Source organism: Mesoplodon bidens, assembly GCF_964165515.1.
Source record: "Mesoplodon bidens genome assembly, chromosome: 18".
Lineage (NCBI taxonomy): Eukaryota > Metazoa > Chordata > Mammalia > Artiodactyla > Ziphiidae > Mesoplodon > Mesoplodon bidens.
Window position 1 is genome coordinate 30,009,319 of NC_138175.1, and position 19,189 is coordinate 30,028,507.

Here is a 19,189-nt window from a genome sequence, read left to right on the forward strand (position 1 = left end):
GAATGAAGACCGACTCACAGGTCGACACTAAATGTTATAATTAGACATTGAATAGTTGTTAACGGGATGGTATTAAACATATTTTTACACTTCATGGAAAATAATAATTCTTTAAAAAAATCTGGTAAAGTATCAAAAGTGCTCTATACAGTACACAGGAGCACCCTTATCCCGGATAACCTCTACTATCAAAAAAAGGCCTCAAATAAGAAGTCAAACATTACTTATGATAAAGGCCATGCTCCCTCTCCATCGAGTGTGGGTGAAAGGTGAACCCAGAAGGTCTGCCAGCACCTCCTCGAAAATGTCCATGGGTGTCCCGGGTCCCCCCATCTCCAGAGCCCCTCCCCAGGCTCGGGAGCCAACTTTCCCCGCAAGGCAGCACCACTGGGTTGGTTGGTGTTGGTTCAGGTAGCACCGCATCTCTGATTGGCCTTCGGACAAATGTCTGGAGGCAGAAGGGCCACGTGCAGATGGCAAAGAGCAAACGTCAGGCTCTCTCTGAAGGGTGCCCCTGATACACAGGCTTTTCTGACTCATTTCTGCCAAGTAGACTCAGCTTTTCACAACCCACTGTTCCCTAGAGTGATTATTTTCATCAAAGAGAGCAGCTAAATCATTTCCTCTCTAGCAACCAGCTAGAGGAGAATAAATGACATCCCCCCACCCCCCTTCTTCCAACGCATTGTTCTTTTGCTAGGAAATATGCCTTGGCCACTTGACCGGATGGATTTTTGTTTATGTTTAATGACAGCCCTGGGTGGGGTGAACCATATTGTGCTGGGAATTTCAAAGTGCTCTCAGCTGAGAGTCAGGGGCTCTGACCTGAGGGTCCAACTGGATGCCTTAGTAGCTGGGGAACCTTGAGCAAGAATGACTGAAATGCTGGACCTTGGTTTTCTCACCTGGAGTATGGGGACACAGAAGCCAGCCCTGCAGTACTTGCTGGGCGGATGGGAGTAAACATGGATGAGAGTGCTTTGTTAGAAACAAACAAACAAACAAACAAACAAAACTGTCACACCTAGGGAGGAATTACCCTTCATGGGCAGACTCAGTCACTTGTGAGGCCAAATTCCATCAGTGACGGGTCACCTTGCTCTCATTCCCAGACCCCTACCTGTTTGTTCTGCTCTGTTGGATGCTCCCAGGCCTCATCTTTTTCAGGGTCCAAGACACCTGCCACTTGGGCTGTCTCAGATTTTGAACTGAACTTTTTATATGGAAAGATCCAAAGTCTCCTGATTTTCCTACTTTTCTTTAAAGAATGACATAAGGACCCTGTCCCTGGGAGAAAACCACCGCCCTGCCCCCAGCCAGCCCATCTTCCACAGACTGCATGATCAATAGATTAGGCTCAGTGACACCCCACTTTCCCCAAAGCACCTTTTGGATGTGTGTCACCCTCTACTCCCAGTGGAAATGATGTGGCCTTTTTTTTTGCCCAAGATTCTGCAACAGGGGCTCCTACAGTCAGGACAATAATCCACAACTTTAGATTGCCAATGAGAGCGTAAGAAACTCAGACCATATGTTAAAAAAAAAAAAAAAAAAAAAATTCCAAATGGATGCCACCGACTTACCAAACTACAAATCGCTTCTCTGAATGAGCTGAGACTAGCCACCAGCACCACCAGAGGGCACCACTTATAAGTTTGTATCAGAAATCAACCTGAAATTCTCTGCAACCGCTGCTCCCTCAATTGAGACTATTCTCCCCTCAACCTGAGTGACTGGGGTGCTATATGCTTGGTTCCATGCTGCCCTCCACGGTGCAAAGTATGGCCCATGAAGAGAGACAAAGGGAGTTTTCAGGGCCCACTCCCCATCACTTGAGACTCCTGGTCCAGGCTGGGTGGGATTCCCAGGGACAGGCTTTGCAGGTGTCTGTGAACAATACAGAAACAGAGAGCCTGTCAGGCTGCCCTTGGACACCCACCTGGCCCCGTGAGGACAGCAGAGGATCCCGTAGCGGAGACACGCAGCTGGCCTTGCTGGGTTCCTGTCCTGAGTCCCCCAGGAAGGTCTCAGGAGCCACAGGTAGGTTCCTGAGCTCTGTGCATCTGACAGAGCGAGACCCGCATGTGGTCTCTACAGACTTGTCTGCTTCTTCTGCAGAAGCAATTCACCGTGACACCCATAGCTCTGGACCCTCTGAGCGCCAGAAACCAGAAGAATATTCCAGAACACACACAAATTAAACCCAGGTCAACCAGAGTGAAAACTAACTATGAAGATTTCTGCTCACGATCCCTCAGAGCTTCTATCCACGGACTTCATAACAGCGACAAATATCCCCAAGCTCCCCACCCAAGGTCCAAACAACAGAGCACTGACCGGGGCAGACGAGAGAGGCAAGATCTCTGTACCTCCCAAACTCAGCTGGGCTTTTTATTTGTGTTTTGGTTTTACAGTGTCTGACCAAAAAGCAACATCCTCTGTCTGATTTGGTGGACTGAGGATTTCTTCTGCAGCCCAGAGTACCAGCAAACGAGGTGGGGAGTCCTGCCCGAGCCCGTGGACGTCAGCTCGGGCCGGCTCCCACACTGGGTGAGACTTCCTCAGAACTAAAGAGGTTCGACAGAAGTCATTTTTCCTGTTCCCTCCTCTCCTCCTCTCCCACAAGGCTTACCAATCCAAGCTCACAGCCCTCAGGCCAGGTGAACAGAAAGTGAACGAAAACCAGGTCACTAAATCAGTTGTAACTTGGAAAAGAGGAAGAGGGGGGTCAGAGAGGAATCCCCAGACAGTGTCTGGGGTGGTAGGAAACCTTTGACCTGAACGTTGGTGCAGCAGGGTTCCTCCTCGGGGTCAGATTCAGATGGCCAGCCAGTGTTCCAACTGCAGAGGAAGACGGTAAGGCTGTTAGGCCAGGGCCAGGGCGGGCAGGGACTGAGGGACAAGGGCCAGCTGAGAAGGGCAGTAAGACACATGGAGGGGCAGAAAACACAGCTGTTTCCTTCAAAGACCCGCAGAACACGCAGGCCAATCCCCTAATTGTCACTGGCACCCAGAAAGGGCAAAGGAGGCTTCACCAAGTCACACAGTAAGTCTGAAGCAGGGGGGCTCACCGGGACCCTCCTGGCTCCCCCACCCCCATATTTTACAGGGGAAAAGGGTAGGACTCAGCTCAACATGTTACTGATGTACCTACAGCGCTTCCTTCAAGGTAAGAAATCCTCAGCCTAATTTGGGGATATTCCATGGTCACAACTCAAAGAGGGGGAACCGAGTTTAGGAAAGTCTGGGCATTTGGTAACTCAGGACCAGGAGTGGAGGGGCAGGCGAAAGCTGGTAGAAGGCAGAAGACAGGCCCCTCTCCTCCGCTGTAACCTCACACCCCCAGGGGCTATAGCCCACAGCTGCTCTGGGTTTTCTGGAGTGTGGTGTGTGGTCTTGCCTCCAATAGCACAGCAGGGAGCAGTAGGGCCCCCGCCCCGTGGTCCCCATCAAAACGGTCCAATGCACCTACTTGGAACTGCCTGACGTCCCTCTGGGCCACCAGGTGATGCTCGTTCTCTGGGGTGATGCCATAGGCCAGTCTCTGTGAAAGGATGGAGAAGGGGAGGAGGCCTCAGCTTGGCCCAGGGACACCCTTCCAGCTGCCCAGAGGACACCACACATCAGGGCCACCTGCTAGTTGGCCCTGAAGTCTCACATGGACAGCAGGAGAGGTTCGTACAAGACACTCCCCACCCTGGTTTGTGGAGCTGGTTGGTTCACTTTGAGACATTCATCCAGTGAATGTTTCTTGAGTCAATGACTGTAGTCACACACTGGCCTAGGCCCTGGGGATCCAGAGCTGAAGGTCACCCACACATTCTGCTTTGGGACAGCTTACAGCTCATGGAAGGGGCTGACACTGAACAGAAACACACAGAGGCAATTTTACAACCACGATTGGAGTCAGTGCTGCAGAGGACAAGTTCAGAGCACAATGAGAACTCAGTGATGGGACCTCAGTCCTGCCTGGGGATTGGGGCCGCCTCCTTGGGCTGTAGACACAGGGTGGACTCAGGGAATGCGTCTGGAATCAATGTCTGATCACTAGAGGGGGATCCCAAAGTGCGGAGAATAAAAAGCTCAAAGCAGGTCCTGGTTCCACGTCCGGGATGAGCTCACAGAACACGGATCATCCCAGTGACCTAGAGGTTCCTGGACTTTGGGATTTCATGGACAGGAAACATGTCACAAGGGGGAGGGAGTCCCAGCCCTGCCTAGGACCCTCAGCCCTAAGTTCCTGTACAGCTCACTCCTTTACGTCCTCCTGTGTCCTTCTGTCCCCTCATGAGAACATGAGCTCCGGGGAGTGTGTCTAGTGCTGAGGATACTGCCTGCCCCCTACAGATTCTCAGTAAATATCTGTGAAGGGAGTGGATAAAGGAATGAAGTGGTGAGATCTTTATAAATAAGGACATGAGGAAAAGACTATCACCATTATTTATAAAAGAAAGGGCATTTAACAACCAAACTATAGGAAAGACATAATTTTAGTTAAAAGGCAGATCATGCGTATATGTATCTGCAATGTACACAGGTCAAAGAAGAAAATGTATTTTGGAAATCTCTGGTTTAGGCTGATCAGGTATCAGGTTCACAATAGAAGCAGGTGAAAGCCAAGATACAAGGTCGCGGTGAGTTTGGATGGGGAGAGTGGGGGACATCTGGGGACATGACAAACCTTAGGAGGTGGGACACAGGAGTGGGCACAGTTAACGCAGATTAACTGCTCCTTAGGGGACTGGAGGGCTGAGCATCTCACATAAACAACGGTAGGAACAGAGTGGGAGCACACAGTGCATATGACATTCAACGCGGTAGCAGGTGCCACGTGGTGACCATCTACCGTGTGCCAGGCACTGTGCTAAGCACTTCCTTTCACCTTTCAAGGTCTGTATGATTACCCCAGGTTACAAATGTGGAACCTGAGGCTTGGGGGTAAATAACGTGGCCAATGTGGCAGGTCCGTCTGACTCTAGATTCCGTGTCCTTCTGTCTCCCTCTCTCACCCCAGCAGGAATGACTCGGGATGCCCCCTCCCGTGCTGTCCCCCACCCTCCCCCAGGCTCGGCCCAGAGCTCACCTCGCGAAGGGAGCCCCGCGTGCTGAGGAACTTGTAGACGACGTAGGCGGGCACCAGGACCATGGAGGAGCCCGCGATGCCCCACCCGACCCAGTTGGCCCAGAGTGGGAAGATGTAGTCATCGTAGGTGAGCGGCTTGAAATTGATGATGCTCACGACCACCACAAACTGGGGGGGAAGGGACAGAAGGAAGAGGGAGAGAGACAGGGAGAGGGGAGAGAGAGAGGGAAGGAGGTGGGAGAGGGGAGAGAGAGGGAAGGAGGTGGGAGAGGGGAGAGAGAGGGAAGGAGGTGGGAGAGAGGGAGAGAGAGGGAAGGAGGTGGGAGAGGGGAGAGAGAGGGAAGGAGGTGGGAGAGAGGGAGAGAGAGGGAAGGAGGTGGGAGAGGGGAGAGAGAGGGAAGGAGGTGGGAGAGGGGAGAGAGAGGGAAGGAGGTGAGAGAGAGGGAAGGAGGTGGGAAAGAGGGAGAGATGCAGAGAGGGACCAGAGGGAAGTGAGGACCAGCGTGTGAGATGGATGCAGGAACGGAGAAGATAAGGAGGGAGATCGAGAGAGAAAGGAGGAAGAATCCAAGTAAGGAAGGATAACAAAAAGGAGACAAAGAAATAGGAGCAATACAAAGAGAAGAAGACTAGAAAGGTGACCTTGGAACTGAGTGGTGGCACAGACAGCCCCCGGCCCAGACCTGGCCCCAGGCTGGCGACCCCTCTCATGTGCAGCCTCCTGGGAATCAACAGGGCGGAGCATCCTGAGCATCTGTCTGCGTGACCAGGGCCCTGCATCCCAACCTCCTCCCCTTAGAAGCAAAGATCCCCACCCCCACCCTCACCCCAGACACACAGCAGCCCTCACCCGAGGATGCCCAACCCCACACTACACACCAGGAGGAACGCAGGGCTGACAAACTTCCAGCAGAGTCTCCAGTACAGGCCCGGCTTGAATCCCATCATCTGCTGGATGTCGTTGCTGAACCTGTCCACACCTGCGCACACACAGGGCAGGCCCATCACAGCGGCCCCTGCAGAGCCTGGGGCCACCCCTGCTGCCTTCCCAAGAGGGTCTGTCCCCAGGTGGAGAGCAGAACAGTATGTCCTAAGACAGGGATACCCTGGCACTTAGGAGACCTGGGGACAGGCACTTGGCTGGTTCAGAACAGAGGAGAGAACACACTCAGGGGTAGCATCCCCTCGTAGGTGCCGCCCCAATTCCTTTTTCAGAGGGAAAACCAGGGCTCGGAGAAGGGAGGGGACTTGGCCCTGGTTACACAGCCAGGGTGGCCTGACTCCAAAGCCCAGCTCTTCCCGCCCGCTCCCTCTCTCTTAAAACAATGATGGCTGTGTATATAGAGCTTTCCCCGACTTTAATCTGGTAGAAGAGACCAGACTCTTTCCAATGAGTAGAAAAGAGTGAGTGACACATGGGGAAAAAATGAACAATGACAACACATTTCACTTTCTACCATGTTCTCCCCATTCAGCTCTGGAATAAGGTTGCCAGAGAAGATAGAGGACACTCAGTTACATTTGAATTTCGGAGAGACAACAAAAGTCATTTTAGTTTAAGTAATTTCATGCAATATTTGGGACATATACTAAAAAAAAATGATTCATTATCTGAAATTCAAGTTTAACTGGATGTGTTGTAGCCCAGATTTGCTAAACCTGGCAACCGTACTCTAGAATGAATTACAGGGCTTGAGGAGCAGCAGCTTCCTCTGAGTTCCTCTCTAACAGCTGACACTGATGCCTTTGGGGCCTTTGCCTCCTCCTTTTAAAGGGAGCTCATGCAAAGATGAGCTGAGGGCTGGAAGAGCTGTGTCCAATGAGCAACTTGCTCAACTCTGGGATCAGCCAGTGACTGCCCTGGAAATGGAAAGCCCCTGTGCACCTCCAGGTGAAAAGGCTCCAGAAGCACACGGGGCCCGAGGCTTTTCCACACGCTCAGGACCCAGCACGTACCATAAAACCAGGAGACGCCTATGGCCTCCATGAGCACAGCAAACAGAATGGAGGTCCCCGCCGCAAACGTGTCCAGCAGGGTCAGCACGTATATTCCACCCTGGAGCATGGATAGAGAAAGCCTGAGGCCATGATGGATAGAAGTGGCTATCAACTGTTACATCCATCAAAATTTAGCTGTCCCCTGTCCCGCTCAACTCAGAACTCACACCCACCCCCAACACAGGTAATGGGCTTTCTGGTGCTACTGTGCTGCTGCTATGTATTCTACGTATTCACTGGGTCTGAGGGTGGGGACTTCAGCCAGTAAAAAGCAAGATGGATTTTATCAGTGAAAAAAAAATGTTGCCTGCCATATCAGTAAGCAAAAGATGTTGCAGCCATCACATTATAGCCGCCGCTCTGAAGGTGAGCTCTGAGGCAATTCAGGATAGAAACAGGATGCCCGCCATCTAGCAGTCAGCAAAAAGCTCGGATACTGGCCCTAGAGAGCTGAGGTCCATATCAAAGGAATGACTTCAGTAAGCCCAACCTCTTGCATCTTCCCATACACGGAAAAGCACGAAATTCCTTAACTTGGGATGTCTGGTTTTCTTTAGTCAACAGTAATCTTTTGATGTAACAACTACCTGGTCTTTGTCGCAAAAACTCATGTATCCTGGATCCTCCCTTACCTCTCTGGAGCAGTCCCTCAGAGCTATCTGAGATGCTGTGTCCCAGGCTTAAGTCCTCAGTTTTGTCCACCGAATAAAACATAATTCTCAGCTTTCAGGTTGTGCACTTTTTCAGTTGGCAGTTTAAAATGGACTTTTGCTGTCCCCCCAAACCAACAAGCAGTTGAAAGATTTGTCTGGATATCCTCAGGCTCAGAAGGGACAGATAACAACGGGATGTAACCCTAGGGGACTGGGCCACGGAGTTCAGGATACCAGGCACTGCCATGGTTCCCCTGAGCTCACCCTAGCCCTACCCGCCAGCTTCAAGTCTGGGAATATCTGGCTGGATTGAAATGCAGCCTCAGAAGCCCCAGGTGACCCAGAGCCCAGCCCCCCTCACCTTGGTTATGCAAAACAGGGCCAGAAGGAAGGTTCCAAAGGAGACACCAAATGTGAAGAGTTTCCGGTGTCGTTTCAGGACCTGGAAGTCGTCGGCCAGGCCCGTGATGACCGCCTCCATGCCTCCCATCTGAAGGGAACCAGGCAGGTGGGATACAGGGGTGAATGAAAAATGTTGTCCAACATATCAGCAAACAAAGGATGCTGCAGCCATCAAACCATCAGCCACTACCGCTGCCCCTGCAAAGGTGCACCTGAGGGGGACTCAGGATGGGAAGGAAAGGATACTGGCTCTAGATAGCTCAGGTGCATGTCAAAGGAATGATTTCAATGAGCCCAGACTCTTGCATCTTCCCATATAGAGAAAAGCGCTAAATTCATTAACTTGAGATGTCTGGTTTTGTTTAATTAACAGTAATCTTTTGCTGCTCTGACCACCTGGTCTTTGGTGCAAAAACTCCTACATATCCTGGCTCCTCCCTGACCTCTTCAGAGCAGTCCCTCAGAGCGGTCTGAGAGGCTGCCTCCCAGGCTTGAAGTCCCCAGAAAGTCTGCCAACTGAAACATAATTCTCAACTTTTAGGTTGTGTTTTTTTTTTTTTTTTTTTTTGCCACACCACGCGCATGCGGGATTGTTGGCTCCCTGGAACCCGTGCCCCCTGCAGTGGAAGCTCGGAGTCTTAACCACTGGACCACCAGGGAAGTCCCAGGTTGTGCTTTTTTTTTTTTTCAGTCAACACAGGAGTGAGGGACTCTCCGAACCCCAGTCTCAGGCCTCTCGGCTCCCTTGGACCTCCCGCAGCCCTGGACTCATGAACCCTGGAGGCTGCCTTGCTTCTCTAGAGAAATCAGCAGGTCCTCCCTTCTCCCCATCCTCTCACCCCACTTCTGCCCTGTTCCCAACCAACCTCAGAACTCAGAAACCATGTGGGAGAGGGTGAAGAGTTAACTCCTGTCTCCCCCTTATCAACAGGGACCTGACTCCTGTTCACTCCCTCAGCCTGAGTGGATGCTGATGAAATACCGTGGGAAGAGTGATTGGTTAGAGAACAAGAGTTCTAACCACGCCCTCTCTGAATTCAGTTTCCCATCTGTAAAAGGCGAGTATTGGGCTGGCTTATCTGAGGTCCCTTCTAAGGTAGAGTTCCATGATGCCAAGTAGGTTTCTCTTGGTACTTGGCTTTGGCCTAAAGCTCGCCTTTCTGAGTGAGTACTGATTTCCTTGTTTGCATTTAAATAAGGTCTTCTGCAAACAACTACTGATTAGGGGCTTGAGTGGCGGGGCACTTTAGACTGAGTAGTGTGAGTGTATTTAGGGGAGGGAGGGTCAGGTTTAGTGGTGTCTGTGGGGGGTGGTATCCCCAGCAAGGTCACTCACTGAGCTGTCAATTCCCAGAGCCAGGAGCATGACGAAGAACACAACAGCCCAGAACGTGGATCCTGATAGGGTGGAAATGGCTTCTGGGTACAGGATGAAGACCAGGCCAGCTCCTGTAAGAAACATCAAGGACCTCATTAATAGCTGGGACTGTTGGTCTGAGCTGCAGATGATAGGAGCGCATTTTGAGGCCCAACAAGCCCCAGCCCAGCCCCATGATATTTGGGCAGTCATGTGTGGATGGAGCAAACCAAGGTCTAAAAATGACGGATGAAGCCAGCTTCAGCCTGAGTTCACCTATGCACCAAGGAGGTTGACCTCAAACAGCCAAGCCAGAGGGCAGTGCCTCTCCTGGACAGCTACAGGCAATGGGCCTCAAACCCCACCTCCTGCACCCCATGAGGGATCCTCTTACTCTCAAAACTTTGTGATTTTCAGAGTCCATCAGAGGCAGCCCCTCCCCAAGTCTTGGCCTGTTTGTGGCCATAAGAATATGGGAAGCAGTGGGGAAGGACACGAGCTGGTTGAACAACTTCAATCGCCTGAGTCTCAGCTTTCTGATCTTTAAAGTGGGTCTGTTAACACTTGCCTAGTAACACTGCAAGAACTAACCAAGATACGTCAAGTGCTTAGCACAGGGGCTGGTACAGAGTCAGTGCTCCAAAATCTATCTGGTCTGGCCTGACTCAGAAGATGATTCTGCCTGGACTTCCTACTGATGGCCTCAAAGAAAGTGGGCAGCTGGGAAAGCTCCGTGTTCAGTCCTCTCTCTCAGTCCCACAGCCACAGGAGAACTGCTAAGAAAGAGGTGAGTTTTGCAGCCCCCTCCTCCTCAGTGGGCGAGCCTGCCCACCCACCTTCAGTGGCAACATCCTCAATGTTGACCTTGTGTTCATGGGCCATGTAACCCAGGATGGAGAAGATGGCGAACCCAGAGATGAAGCTGGTGACACAGTTGATGGTGCTGGTGAGCAGGGCGTCCCTGAGGGAAAAGAAAGCACTGTTAGTTCAAGTGGTCTGACTCTCCCCAACCCGCTTATGGACTGCTGGACCATCTACGGAATCCACGGCTTCAAATGCCAGCCCCCTCTTCAGCATCCCTGCTGCCACATGGACCCCCAGCACCCCACCATCACAGGGTCAGAACCTGTAGGTGCAGGAAATAGGTCAGCAGCTTCTGGATGAAGCACTTTGATACCAGAGCCTGACATCAAACTCTTGCTGGGAAATCGAGTCACCAGCCTCCTTCCTCAACAAACTGTCTGTGGCTCCCCAGTGCCTCTCAACTTTTCAACCGGGCATTCAAGAGCTTTGCTGAGATGACCCAACCTTCTTTCCAGGCTTATTTCCCATGACTCCCCAACATGTACTCTCTGAGCAAACCAGTCAACTTGCTGGTTCACAAACACACCACCCACCCTGGCTTTGCTCATGCTATAGGCTGTCCACTCACTCCGTGTCTGCCTATCCCAACCCTAACTATCTTCCAAGGCTCACCTCAAATGCACCTCTATGCTCTTGCTGATCCCCCATCAGATGGCTGATCACCCCATTTCCTTAGCCTCCCTAAAGCCTGTCCCACTGGTATGCATTCATCCTACTCTGTCTTGTACCAGGGAGGTTATGATTCTGTCTTAAGCCTTTGATGGAGAGGGATGGAAGCAGCCCCATCTGTGCCCATGTCTGAAGCCCTCACAGCACTGGGGCTGCAGGAGGCAGCATTAAGTGCTTACAGGACCAGATGATCTAGAGCATGGTCTTCTGACTCTACGGCACTGAGCAAACTTCTCATTCTGCTGTGTGGTCTTAAGCTCTGACCCTGCTAGGCCCTCACCCCTCAAGCAACCAGCCTGGATATTCCAACCTTGTCTGCCTGGGCATAAGATGGACAGACAGGCAGTGCTGGCTGCTCTGAAAGCCACACAGTGCCCCTCTGTCCCAGCTACCCACCCTCATGATATCCCAGTGTTAGTGGCCTCAACTCTCCCAGCTCTTCACCCTGCATCTATCTGGGAGGTGTCCTGAACTGACATATGTTCATCGGGACCCCCATAGGCCATGTCGGAGTTCACAGAACATCCAGGGTGGTCTACTCTGCTTCATTTCACAGGGAAAGAAACCCAAGAAGAAAATTTGACTTGTCCCAGACCGGAGCCCTCTCTCCCATCCCTGCAAGGGTTGATTCCCAGGATTTAGAGCTTTCCAGAGCCCCAGGAAGGATCTTACCTATAGCAGTTGTTGTCAAATTTGTTGTAACTAGCAAATGCAATCAAGACACCAAATCCAGCGCCCAAGGAAAAAAATATCTGAGTTGCAGCATCAATCCATACCTGAAATGGGTAGATAAAGGCCATCACCCTCTGTTTCCACAGAATTGGACTACCTCAATGCTCCAGAAGGGCTGGGAAGTCCCAGGGATGCCCTAAGACCTGAGGAAATGAGGTCTGAACTAGAGATGGGCAGCCATGCAACTCCTGCTCTCCAGCAGCCTGTACAAAATCACTGTGGAGAGAGGCTAGGGTCTCTCTAGCATCTCCCAGCCTTGGGTGGTCATGAGTGAGCTCACCCCAGAGGAACTCACTGGCTCAATTTGACATCCTGATTTTCAAAGAAAGTTAATAAACAAAATGTTCTAGGCTAGAATGTGGATAGGGCAAGGGCAAAGGGTTATGACTATCTCAGGGGTTATGGAGACATCTTCAGAAAGGGGTAATGATTCCTAGTAGCTTCTACCAACCCATAGACAGTGGTGACTCCTTGGTGGCCAGTGGGGTCTACTTCCTTCATCTTTTGGATGATGAAACTGCATGGCTGGCAGCCCGGAGATCTGAGCTCCTCTCCAACCTCTCAGCCTCATGGTCTTGCCCTGGTCAATTTCACTGTCTATATCTCAGTTTCCTCATCTGTACAGTGGGGATAATTTTACCTAGCTCACCAGGACTAAGCCACAATTCGGATTTGTGAGACTTCTGTCATCTCCCCACTCATGCTATTCTAGACTTCCCCTGCTTTGTAAGCAAAGGGTGTAATGAGAGAAGCAATCTGACGGAGGAAGATAGATCTGCCCCCTGAGATGGCACTCAGGCTGAGCTTCTACTGTCCAGAAAGACTTAGGATATTTAAACAATGCAGAACAGATAGAACTCTGACTTGCTTCACAATTTACAAGGCTGTTTCATGTCTTAATGCTCTGTTGTTTTTCTGACAGTTACTAAGGAAGTAGGGTTTTCTCTTGGTTACTGGGCTGTAACACTGAGTTGTGCTGGGACAATGGGAGGTGTGTACTGGGAGGCGTCCGTCCTAATCCTGTGTTGATGTTGCCTGCCAGGATTATTATGGGTTCAAGTAGAGTGTGGGGAAGTCTTTGGGGATTATGAGGGGAAATACTGAGGTGTGGTCACTGAGGCAGAGGCGAGGGAGGAGGTTGGAAATAATCTCAGCTGTGATTTGAAGATGCTCAAGGCACTAGGAACCTCTAAGATTGTCCCTGCTCCCAGCCTCACTGCGCTACTTTGGACTCCACTCCAAATTCACCCCACCTTCATTGTAATCTCTGCCTCTGGGCAGGACAGTGAGCTGGAGGGGCTGCGAGGGGAGAGTCAGCAGGGTCTGGGTCTCCCTGTGGCTGATGCTGCTCCTCATGCCAACAGCACAGATGGTATCAGAGGCCAGGGTTGGAGACCAGAGTAGAAATAGGGCTAGGGTGGCTGGGGTGAGGCTGGGGCCACGGCACAGGGCAGAGGTAAGAACCCAGGACAGGGTATTGCTTTCTTTGAAAGGAGGGGTCTGCAAAGGCCACTCAACAGAACCACAGATCCGAAGCCATCCGAGCTGGACAGGCTCACGGAGACTCTCAGGTGCAAATCAAATTGGCCTTGGTCAGGTAGAGAAGCTGCAGCCCAGGGTGGGAAGGATCCATCCCAGGCTACGCAGAGCTGGGACCAGATTTGCTTTCACTGCCTGCACCGAGAACCCTCCCCAACCCTGGCCCAAGGGTGGGTGGTCACTGGGCACTGACCGTGGCCTCTTTCAGACGGTAGAAGTCGATGTGCAGGTAGGCGTTGATGCCATTGGAAGCGCCGGGCAGCGTGATGCCGTGGACCAGGAGCACAAACAGCACGAGGTAAGGCAGCGTGGCCGTGATCCACACCACCTGGCGGTGGACAAGCTCGCAGTGAGAGCCTGACTCTGCTGCCAGCAGGGGGCGAGCCAGTCACACCCTCCCCACACCTTCCTTCACACAGTGCTCACGCTAAATCTTCCACCTCTAGGCCAGGCCTGGGGCACTCCAGGACAGAGTGGACAGACCAAGGCTGCACCCAATGAGAAAGTCAGCATCCTGGGGGCACCGCTGCCAAGGAAGCCAAGGGCAGTGAGGACGCAGACTCTCTTGGTGCCCAGCGCCTCCTGCTCTACAAGCTTCCTGTGCTGACTCGCCCCAGGTAGAACTAGCACCCTCACCTTTACGCCCTCCTTCCTCCCTTCTCTCCCCATCTCGTTTACCTTCATTCAAGTGTATCCTCCTAAGCTCACCGCCCAGGGAGGGATGTGGCTGGGCAGAAAGCAGAATCCCTGGCTGCTCTTTATTTGGGGACGGATTTAGGGCAAAGACAAACTGCCTCGTCCAGAAACCCATAAGGGAAGAAACTGTCCCCAGACTGAAAAGAGACACCAGCCCACCCTGCCCACGATGAAGAAACAGAGAAGAGACGCGGGGAGAGGAGAAGGCTGCGTAGGCTTCCTCGCTGTTCCGTCTCACCCCTGGCTATACATTAGACTACTCTGGGGGAGGTTATAGACAAAAATGTCCAAGTTCAGACTCCATTTTTGGAGTTTCTGATTTAATTGGTCTGGGATGGGGCTTGCACTCCATGCTTTAAAAGCTCCCTCAGGTGGATGCAGGGGACAAAGACAGATGAGGATCATTTATTGAGCAATTTCCATCTGCTAGCCCAGCGTTGAGGACCTCTCACCCCATCCCAACTGCCCTGGAGGCGGGCAGGATCATGAACTGCCCTCATTTTGCGGGTGAGGACACTGAAGCTTAGGGAGCATCATTCATCCCGAGGTCACCCATTAGGGAATGATGGTGCCGGGACTCCAACCCAGGTGGTCTGACCACAAAGCCGTGTTCTTAATCACTCACGCTACTGCATATTTGAGACCCAGGTTCAAGTCCTGGCTCTGCTAAGATGGCTGTGAAACCCTGTCCCTCTCTTGGCCTCAGCTTCCCCATCTGTACAAGCAGGCTGGAGTAGATGGCTTTGGAGAACCTTCCAGTTCAACATTTAGGCATTCGGTACAGGCTTGTAGTTGCTAAGTGCTGGTTCAGCCAACGCCTATGAGCGGGGAGTGGGCAGACAGGACTCCAGGGCAGCAAGCAGCACTGTGTGCATACTTGCCCCATGCCCTGGGGGCTGACTGGCCTCTGCCCTCTACCCCGCGGTGGTCGGTGGGCCAGGGTCACAGAGTGTGTGGTCTGCAGTAACCCCTTTCCCTGATTCAGACTGTACCTCAACCCCCAATATCCCAGCTGCCGGCTATGGAGCCATCTTCCCAAGAACAGAGCCTTCACCGGCCAAGACAGGAAGTTTGAACACTTGCAATTCATTTCAGGCTGGCTCTGTGGCTTTGGCAGCCTGCTAAGAAAAGATCTGTGTCCTGTTCCAGACGTAGTCTGGGAAGAAATAAGCAATGCTCTTGGTTTGCTCATGAGCCAGAGTATAAAAACAATTAAAGACAGGACACAGCAATGTCCTGCATGAAGTTCCTTATTCTAGAAAGCCCCTCCCTATGGACTGCAGGGGTCCTCGCCTGCTCTGGAGGCAAAATGTGGGCAGGGACTTCAGGCGACAAGTTTCCATCTGCGGGGGGCTTCCTAGGGCAACACTTCTGCCCCACTCGTCATTACACTCCTCAGGGGAGGGCGTGAGTCCTCCTCCTCCAAAGGTGACTTTGCACAAAGAAACGGAGCATGCGAGGATCCACTCCTTTTCTCTTTAGCATCAGTCTCCCCATAGACAACTCTGGCCTGCTCCAGCCAAGTGCTAAACAAGGTGGGGCAGGCTGTACCCCTTTGGTGATGGCTACAGGAAACTTAATCTTGGGGTGTAATATTAGAAGCCTGTGGTGGCCGCTCACCCAGGCCGGCAGCAGTGGTAAAGCTCATACACCTTCTGCAGCTCTGCTGCCTGCAGAGGCCAGGAAAGCCCTGCTCCTGATACCCAGGAGAGGCGCAGAGAGGCTGGACAAGGCTGGCCTGGGGCTTCTGTAGTGCCCAATGCCACCTTCTCCATGGTCTTTGCAGACCTTCTCAGTCTGAAGAGCTTCCTTCTTCCACTAATGTAACATCTTACGCTTTTTGGACCATGGGAACTCATGGTAAGAAAAACCTTAATTATCGAGACGCATGGGTTGCTATAACTGAAACACAAAAATTCCACAAGACAGCTCTAACTTTAGTATGTGCAATGCACGCTGTTATTATCCAGACGATTTCATTTTGAAAAATTGTGGTGACCCACTAAATTGATTTAATGACAGTTGAAAAACCCACAGTTTGTATCTCAATTAAAGTGCAACCTACCTGATGTAAAATTGTCTTCAAGGTAAAGTTAAGTTTTTAAAAAGCAAGATCTATAATAGTGCGTATAGTTTGTGACCATTAGTGTTTATTGAAAGGGGGACACACATATGTCTTTGAACGGAGATGCGAGAAAATAATAACATTGACCTACACCTACCTGGCTATAACACACATAATACTACAATCAATTGAATCTGTCTTATTTCTTCTTGCATCACTAGTACTAGCATCAAGCCTGGCACATAGTAGGTATCCATAAATGTTTACCGAGTTGAATTCAAAAGAACACTTAATGAAGTTCCCCAAACTTATTTACCCACCTACCCTTCTTCCTACCTTCCCTTCTTTCCTCACTAGTCCGTCAATAAATATTTACTGAAGACCTACTATGTGTCAGGTGTTGGGATGGTTGTGGTCCTAGCCTGGTTTTGCCCTATCTTAGAATTCCTCCAAGCCCTGGTCTGCATTTCATTTGGGTTCTTCCTTGGGGCAGATACCATGTCTCCAATACGCTGATAGGAAGTTCCACTTCAGGCTCTTGTCAAATTTCATTCCCGTTGGCTGCTGGTCCCCTGTCACTATCTTTGCTATCTACGGCATAACCAAGACTTTAGGAGAACCAGAGAGAACCCTGATGCACCCCACTTTTCAAAATCAGTTGCCTAGGTAGGGCTTCCCTGGTGGCGCCATGGTTAAGAATCTGCCTGCCAATGCAGGGGACACAGGTTCGATCCCTGGTCAAGGAAGATCCCACATGCCGCCGAGCAACTAAGCCTGTGCGCCACAACTACTGAGCCTGCGCTCTAGAGCCCGCGAGCCACAACTACTGAGCCCATGTACCACAACTACTGAAGCCTGTGCGCCTAGAGCCCGTGCTCCACAACAAGAGAAGCCACTGCAATGAGAAGCCCGTGCACCACAAGGAAGAGAAGCCCCCGCTTGCCACAACTAGAGAAAGTCCACGCACAGCAATGAAGACACAATGCAGACAAAAATAAATAAATAAAATAAATTAAAAAAAATTCAAAATCAGTTACCTAATGAAGCTTCTCATAAATTCATGCCTACCTGATTATTGTTGCCTTGTAACCCCCAATGAACATACACACTGTGTGTTCCACACTGACTCTGGGCTTTACCGCAAGACTTATCTTGTTCATTGGGACAACAGCAAGCATGATGAAAACAGAGACTGGAAGAGCTACTTGTATATTGGGGCTTGTCTGCTTGAAACATGCTCTTGGAACTCAACCATCATGCTGTGAGATACCCAAGCTACAGGGCGAGGCTATATGGAAACCACCCAAGGTGCTCTGGTTGACAGCTCCAGTTAAGCTCCCAGCCAGTACCAACTGCCATCCATGAGTGTTAGCCATCTTGGAGGTTCCAGCCCAGTCAAGCACCCAGACATGTAGCTCAGGCAGTATCACATGGAGCAGAAGAACCACCTTGCTGAGCCCAGTCAACCCACAGGATCATGAGAGGTAATAAAACGGCTGTTATTTTACATCTCTACATCTTGAGGTATCTTGTTACACAGCAATAGCTAACCAAAACACTGGACAGAAGATTTCCCAGCTACAGCCTCTTTAATACAACCAAGCTCCACATGGACCCATAGGGTCCAAATGGAGCTGTTGTTCTCATGATATTCCTCAGGCTCAGAATCAATGTGGGCCATGACCTGAGTATACTCCACCCTGGGGTGCTGACTATGGGGAGCAGTGTCACCTAAGTCAGAATGCCAACTCTGGCAGGCTCTCCTAGGTCATCGAATCCTGTGCTCCTCTCTCCAGGAAACGTAGACCCTTGCGAGCACTCTGCACTGTGTCAGAAGATGCCCCAGGATTCATCTAGATATCTTCTGGAGCGTTCTCATTTACTCAAAAATTCAGAGGTGGGAACAATCAATTTTATAGTGAAGGAAATGGTTATATGCTAGAGAAGGCTGTAATATTTGCATACAGTTTTAGTCCAGAATTTAAGATTTATCAAACACATGTCAACAGGTTGCTTTGGACTTTTTCCAGAGACCCTTGGGGTGTCCCGTTCCCTGGTCTCTGCTATTAGGGAGGCTTTGGTGGGAAAGTGTGAAGAACTCTGATCCAGTTGCACTCCCTCATCCTACTGCTGGGGAGTCCTGGGCTTAGGGAAGGGAGGGGATTCATCTAAAGTCTCCAGCAAGCCAGTGGCAGAGCTGGGGTGCAAACCCAGGTTTTGTACTTCTAGCACCACCTTTTCTTTTCACCAACTACCTGTTTATAGGTAGAAAAAAACATCTTCTTTGAGGCCAACCTCCCAACTGAAAGAGAAACAAAGATATTACCTTTCCTGATGTCTTCACTCCTTTCCAGAGGCTAAAAAACAGGACGATGACGACGACGATCAGACAGAGCAAGAGCTGCCACTGGGGCAGGCCAATGTCATGAATCCCACTGCTCTCGTGAAGGTGCAGGACACCACGTCTGCGGGGAGGAGAGGGGAGCAGACCAGGGAAGATGGTGTCGTCAGGGAGGATGACCAAGGCCTCGACAACAGGCCAGTCCTCGAAAGTGCACATTGATAGAGACAGGCCCTCGGCTGCCCCTGCTACAGCCCTGCATCACTTGGACCTGCCTTGCACAGTCATGGCCTGTGCCCAGCGCCTCCCTGCCCTGGGCCAGCAACTCATCTGGGTAGATGTCCCCACCCAAGGCTGCTTTTTAAACGGTAACAGAAGCTTTCAACATAACAAATATCTCTTGAGTGCCACCTGCAAGCCAGGTCCTGGGGAGATGGTGGTAAATAAACAGAGGAAAGGTCTCTGCCCTCATAGCACTCATGGTCTAAAGCAGTGGACACTGGAACATTTGGCAGTGTCTGGAGATGTCTTTGATTGTCACGACTTGGGTAGGAGACATCTAGAAGATAGAGAAGTGGGACATCCTATGATGCACAGGACAACCTAAACATCCTATAAGGCACAGGACAGCCTCCAAAATTCCCATGTTGCTGAGGTTTAGAATCCCTAGTCTAGAGACTGAGATAAGAGTAAACTTTTCTCCTATTTGGGAATATCTACCCCAACTAAAGGTATGTGTATCCTCTGCCTTAGCAATTCCACTCCTGGGTGTTTGCCCAGTAGAAACATG

At 51.0% G+C, this 19,189-nt stretch overlaps 1 protein-coding gene across 1 annotated transcript in view; it reads right to left on the reverse strand.

The window, feature by feature from the left end:
* Window positions 1-2,731: 2,731 nt before the first annotated feature.
* The window catches only part of SLC6A2 (solute carrier family 6 member 2), a 37,441-nt gene continuing 20,983 nt past the window's right edge, over window positions 2,732-19,189 (reverse strand). Inside the window, exons 4-14 of the mRNA XM_081216356.1 lie at window positions 18,385-18,523; window positions 13,491-13,625; window positions 11,699-11,802; window positions 10,330-10,454; window positions 9,473-9,585; window positions 8,096-8,224; window positions 7,040-7,139; window positions 5,963-6,063; window positions 5,084-5,251; window positions 3,473-3,544; window positions 2,732-2,841 (exon numbers count right to left, since the gene is read on the reverse strand). Of these exons, the coding sequence (XP_081072482.1) occupies window positions 2,818-2,841; window positions 3,473-3,544; window positions 5,084-5,251; window positions 5,963-6,063; window positions 7,040-7,139; window positions 8,096-8,224; window positions 9,473-9,585; window positions 10,330-10,454; window positions 11,699-11,802; window positions 13,491-13,625; window positions 18,385-18,523 (1,210 nt within the window). The 3' untranslated portion in view covers window positions 2,732-2,817. The remainder of the gene's footprint in view (window positions 2,842-3,472; window positions 3,545-5,083; window positions 5,252-5,962; window positions 6,064-7,039; window positions 7,140-8,095; window positions 8,225-9,472; window positions 9,586-10,329; window positions 10,455-11,698; window positions 11,803-13,490; window positions 13,626-18,384; window positions 18,524-19,189) is intronic.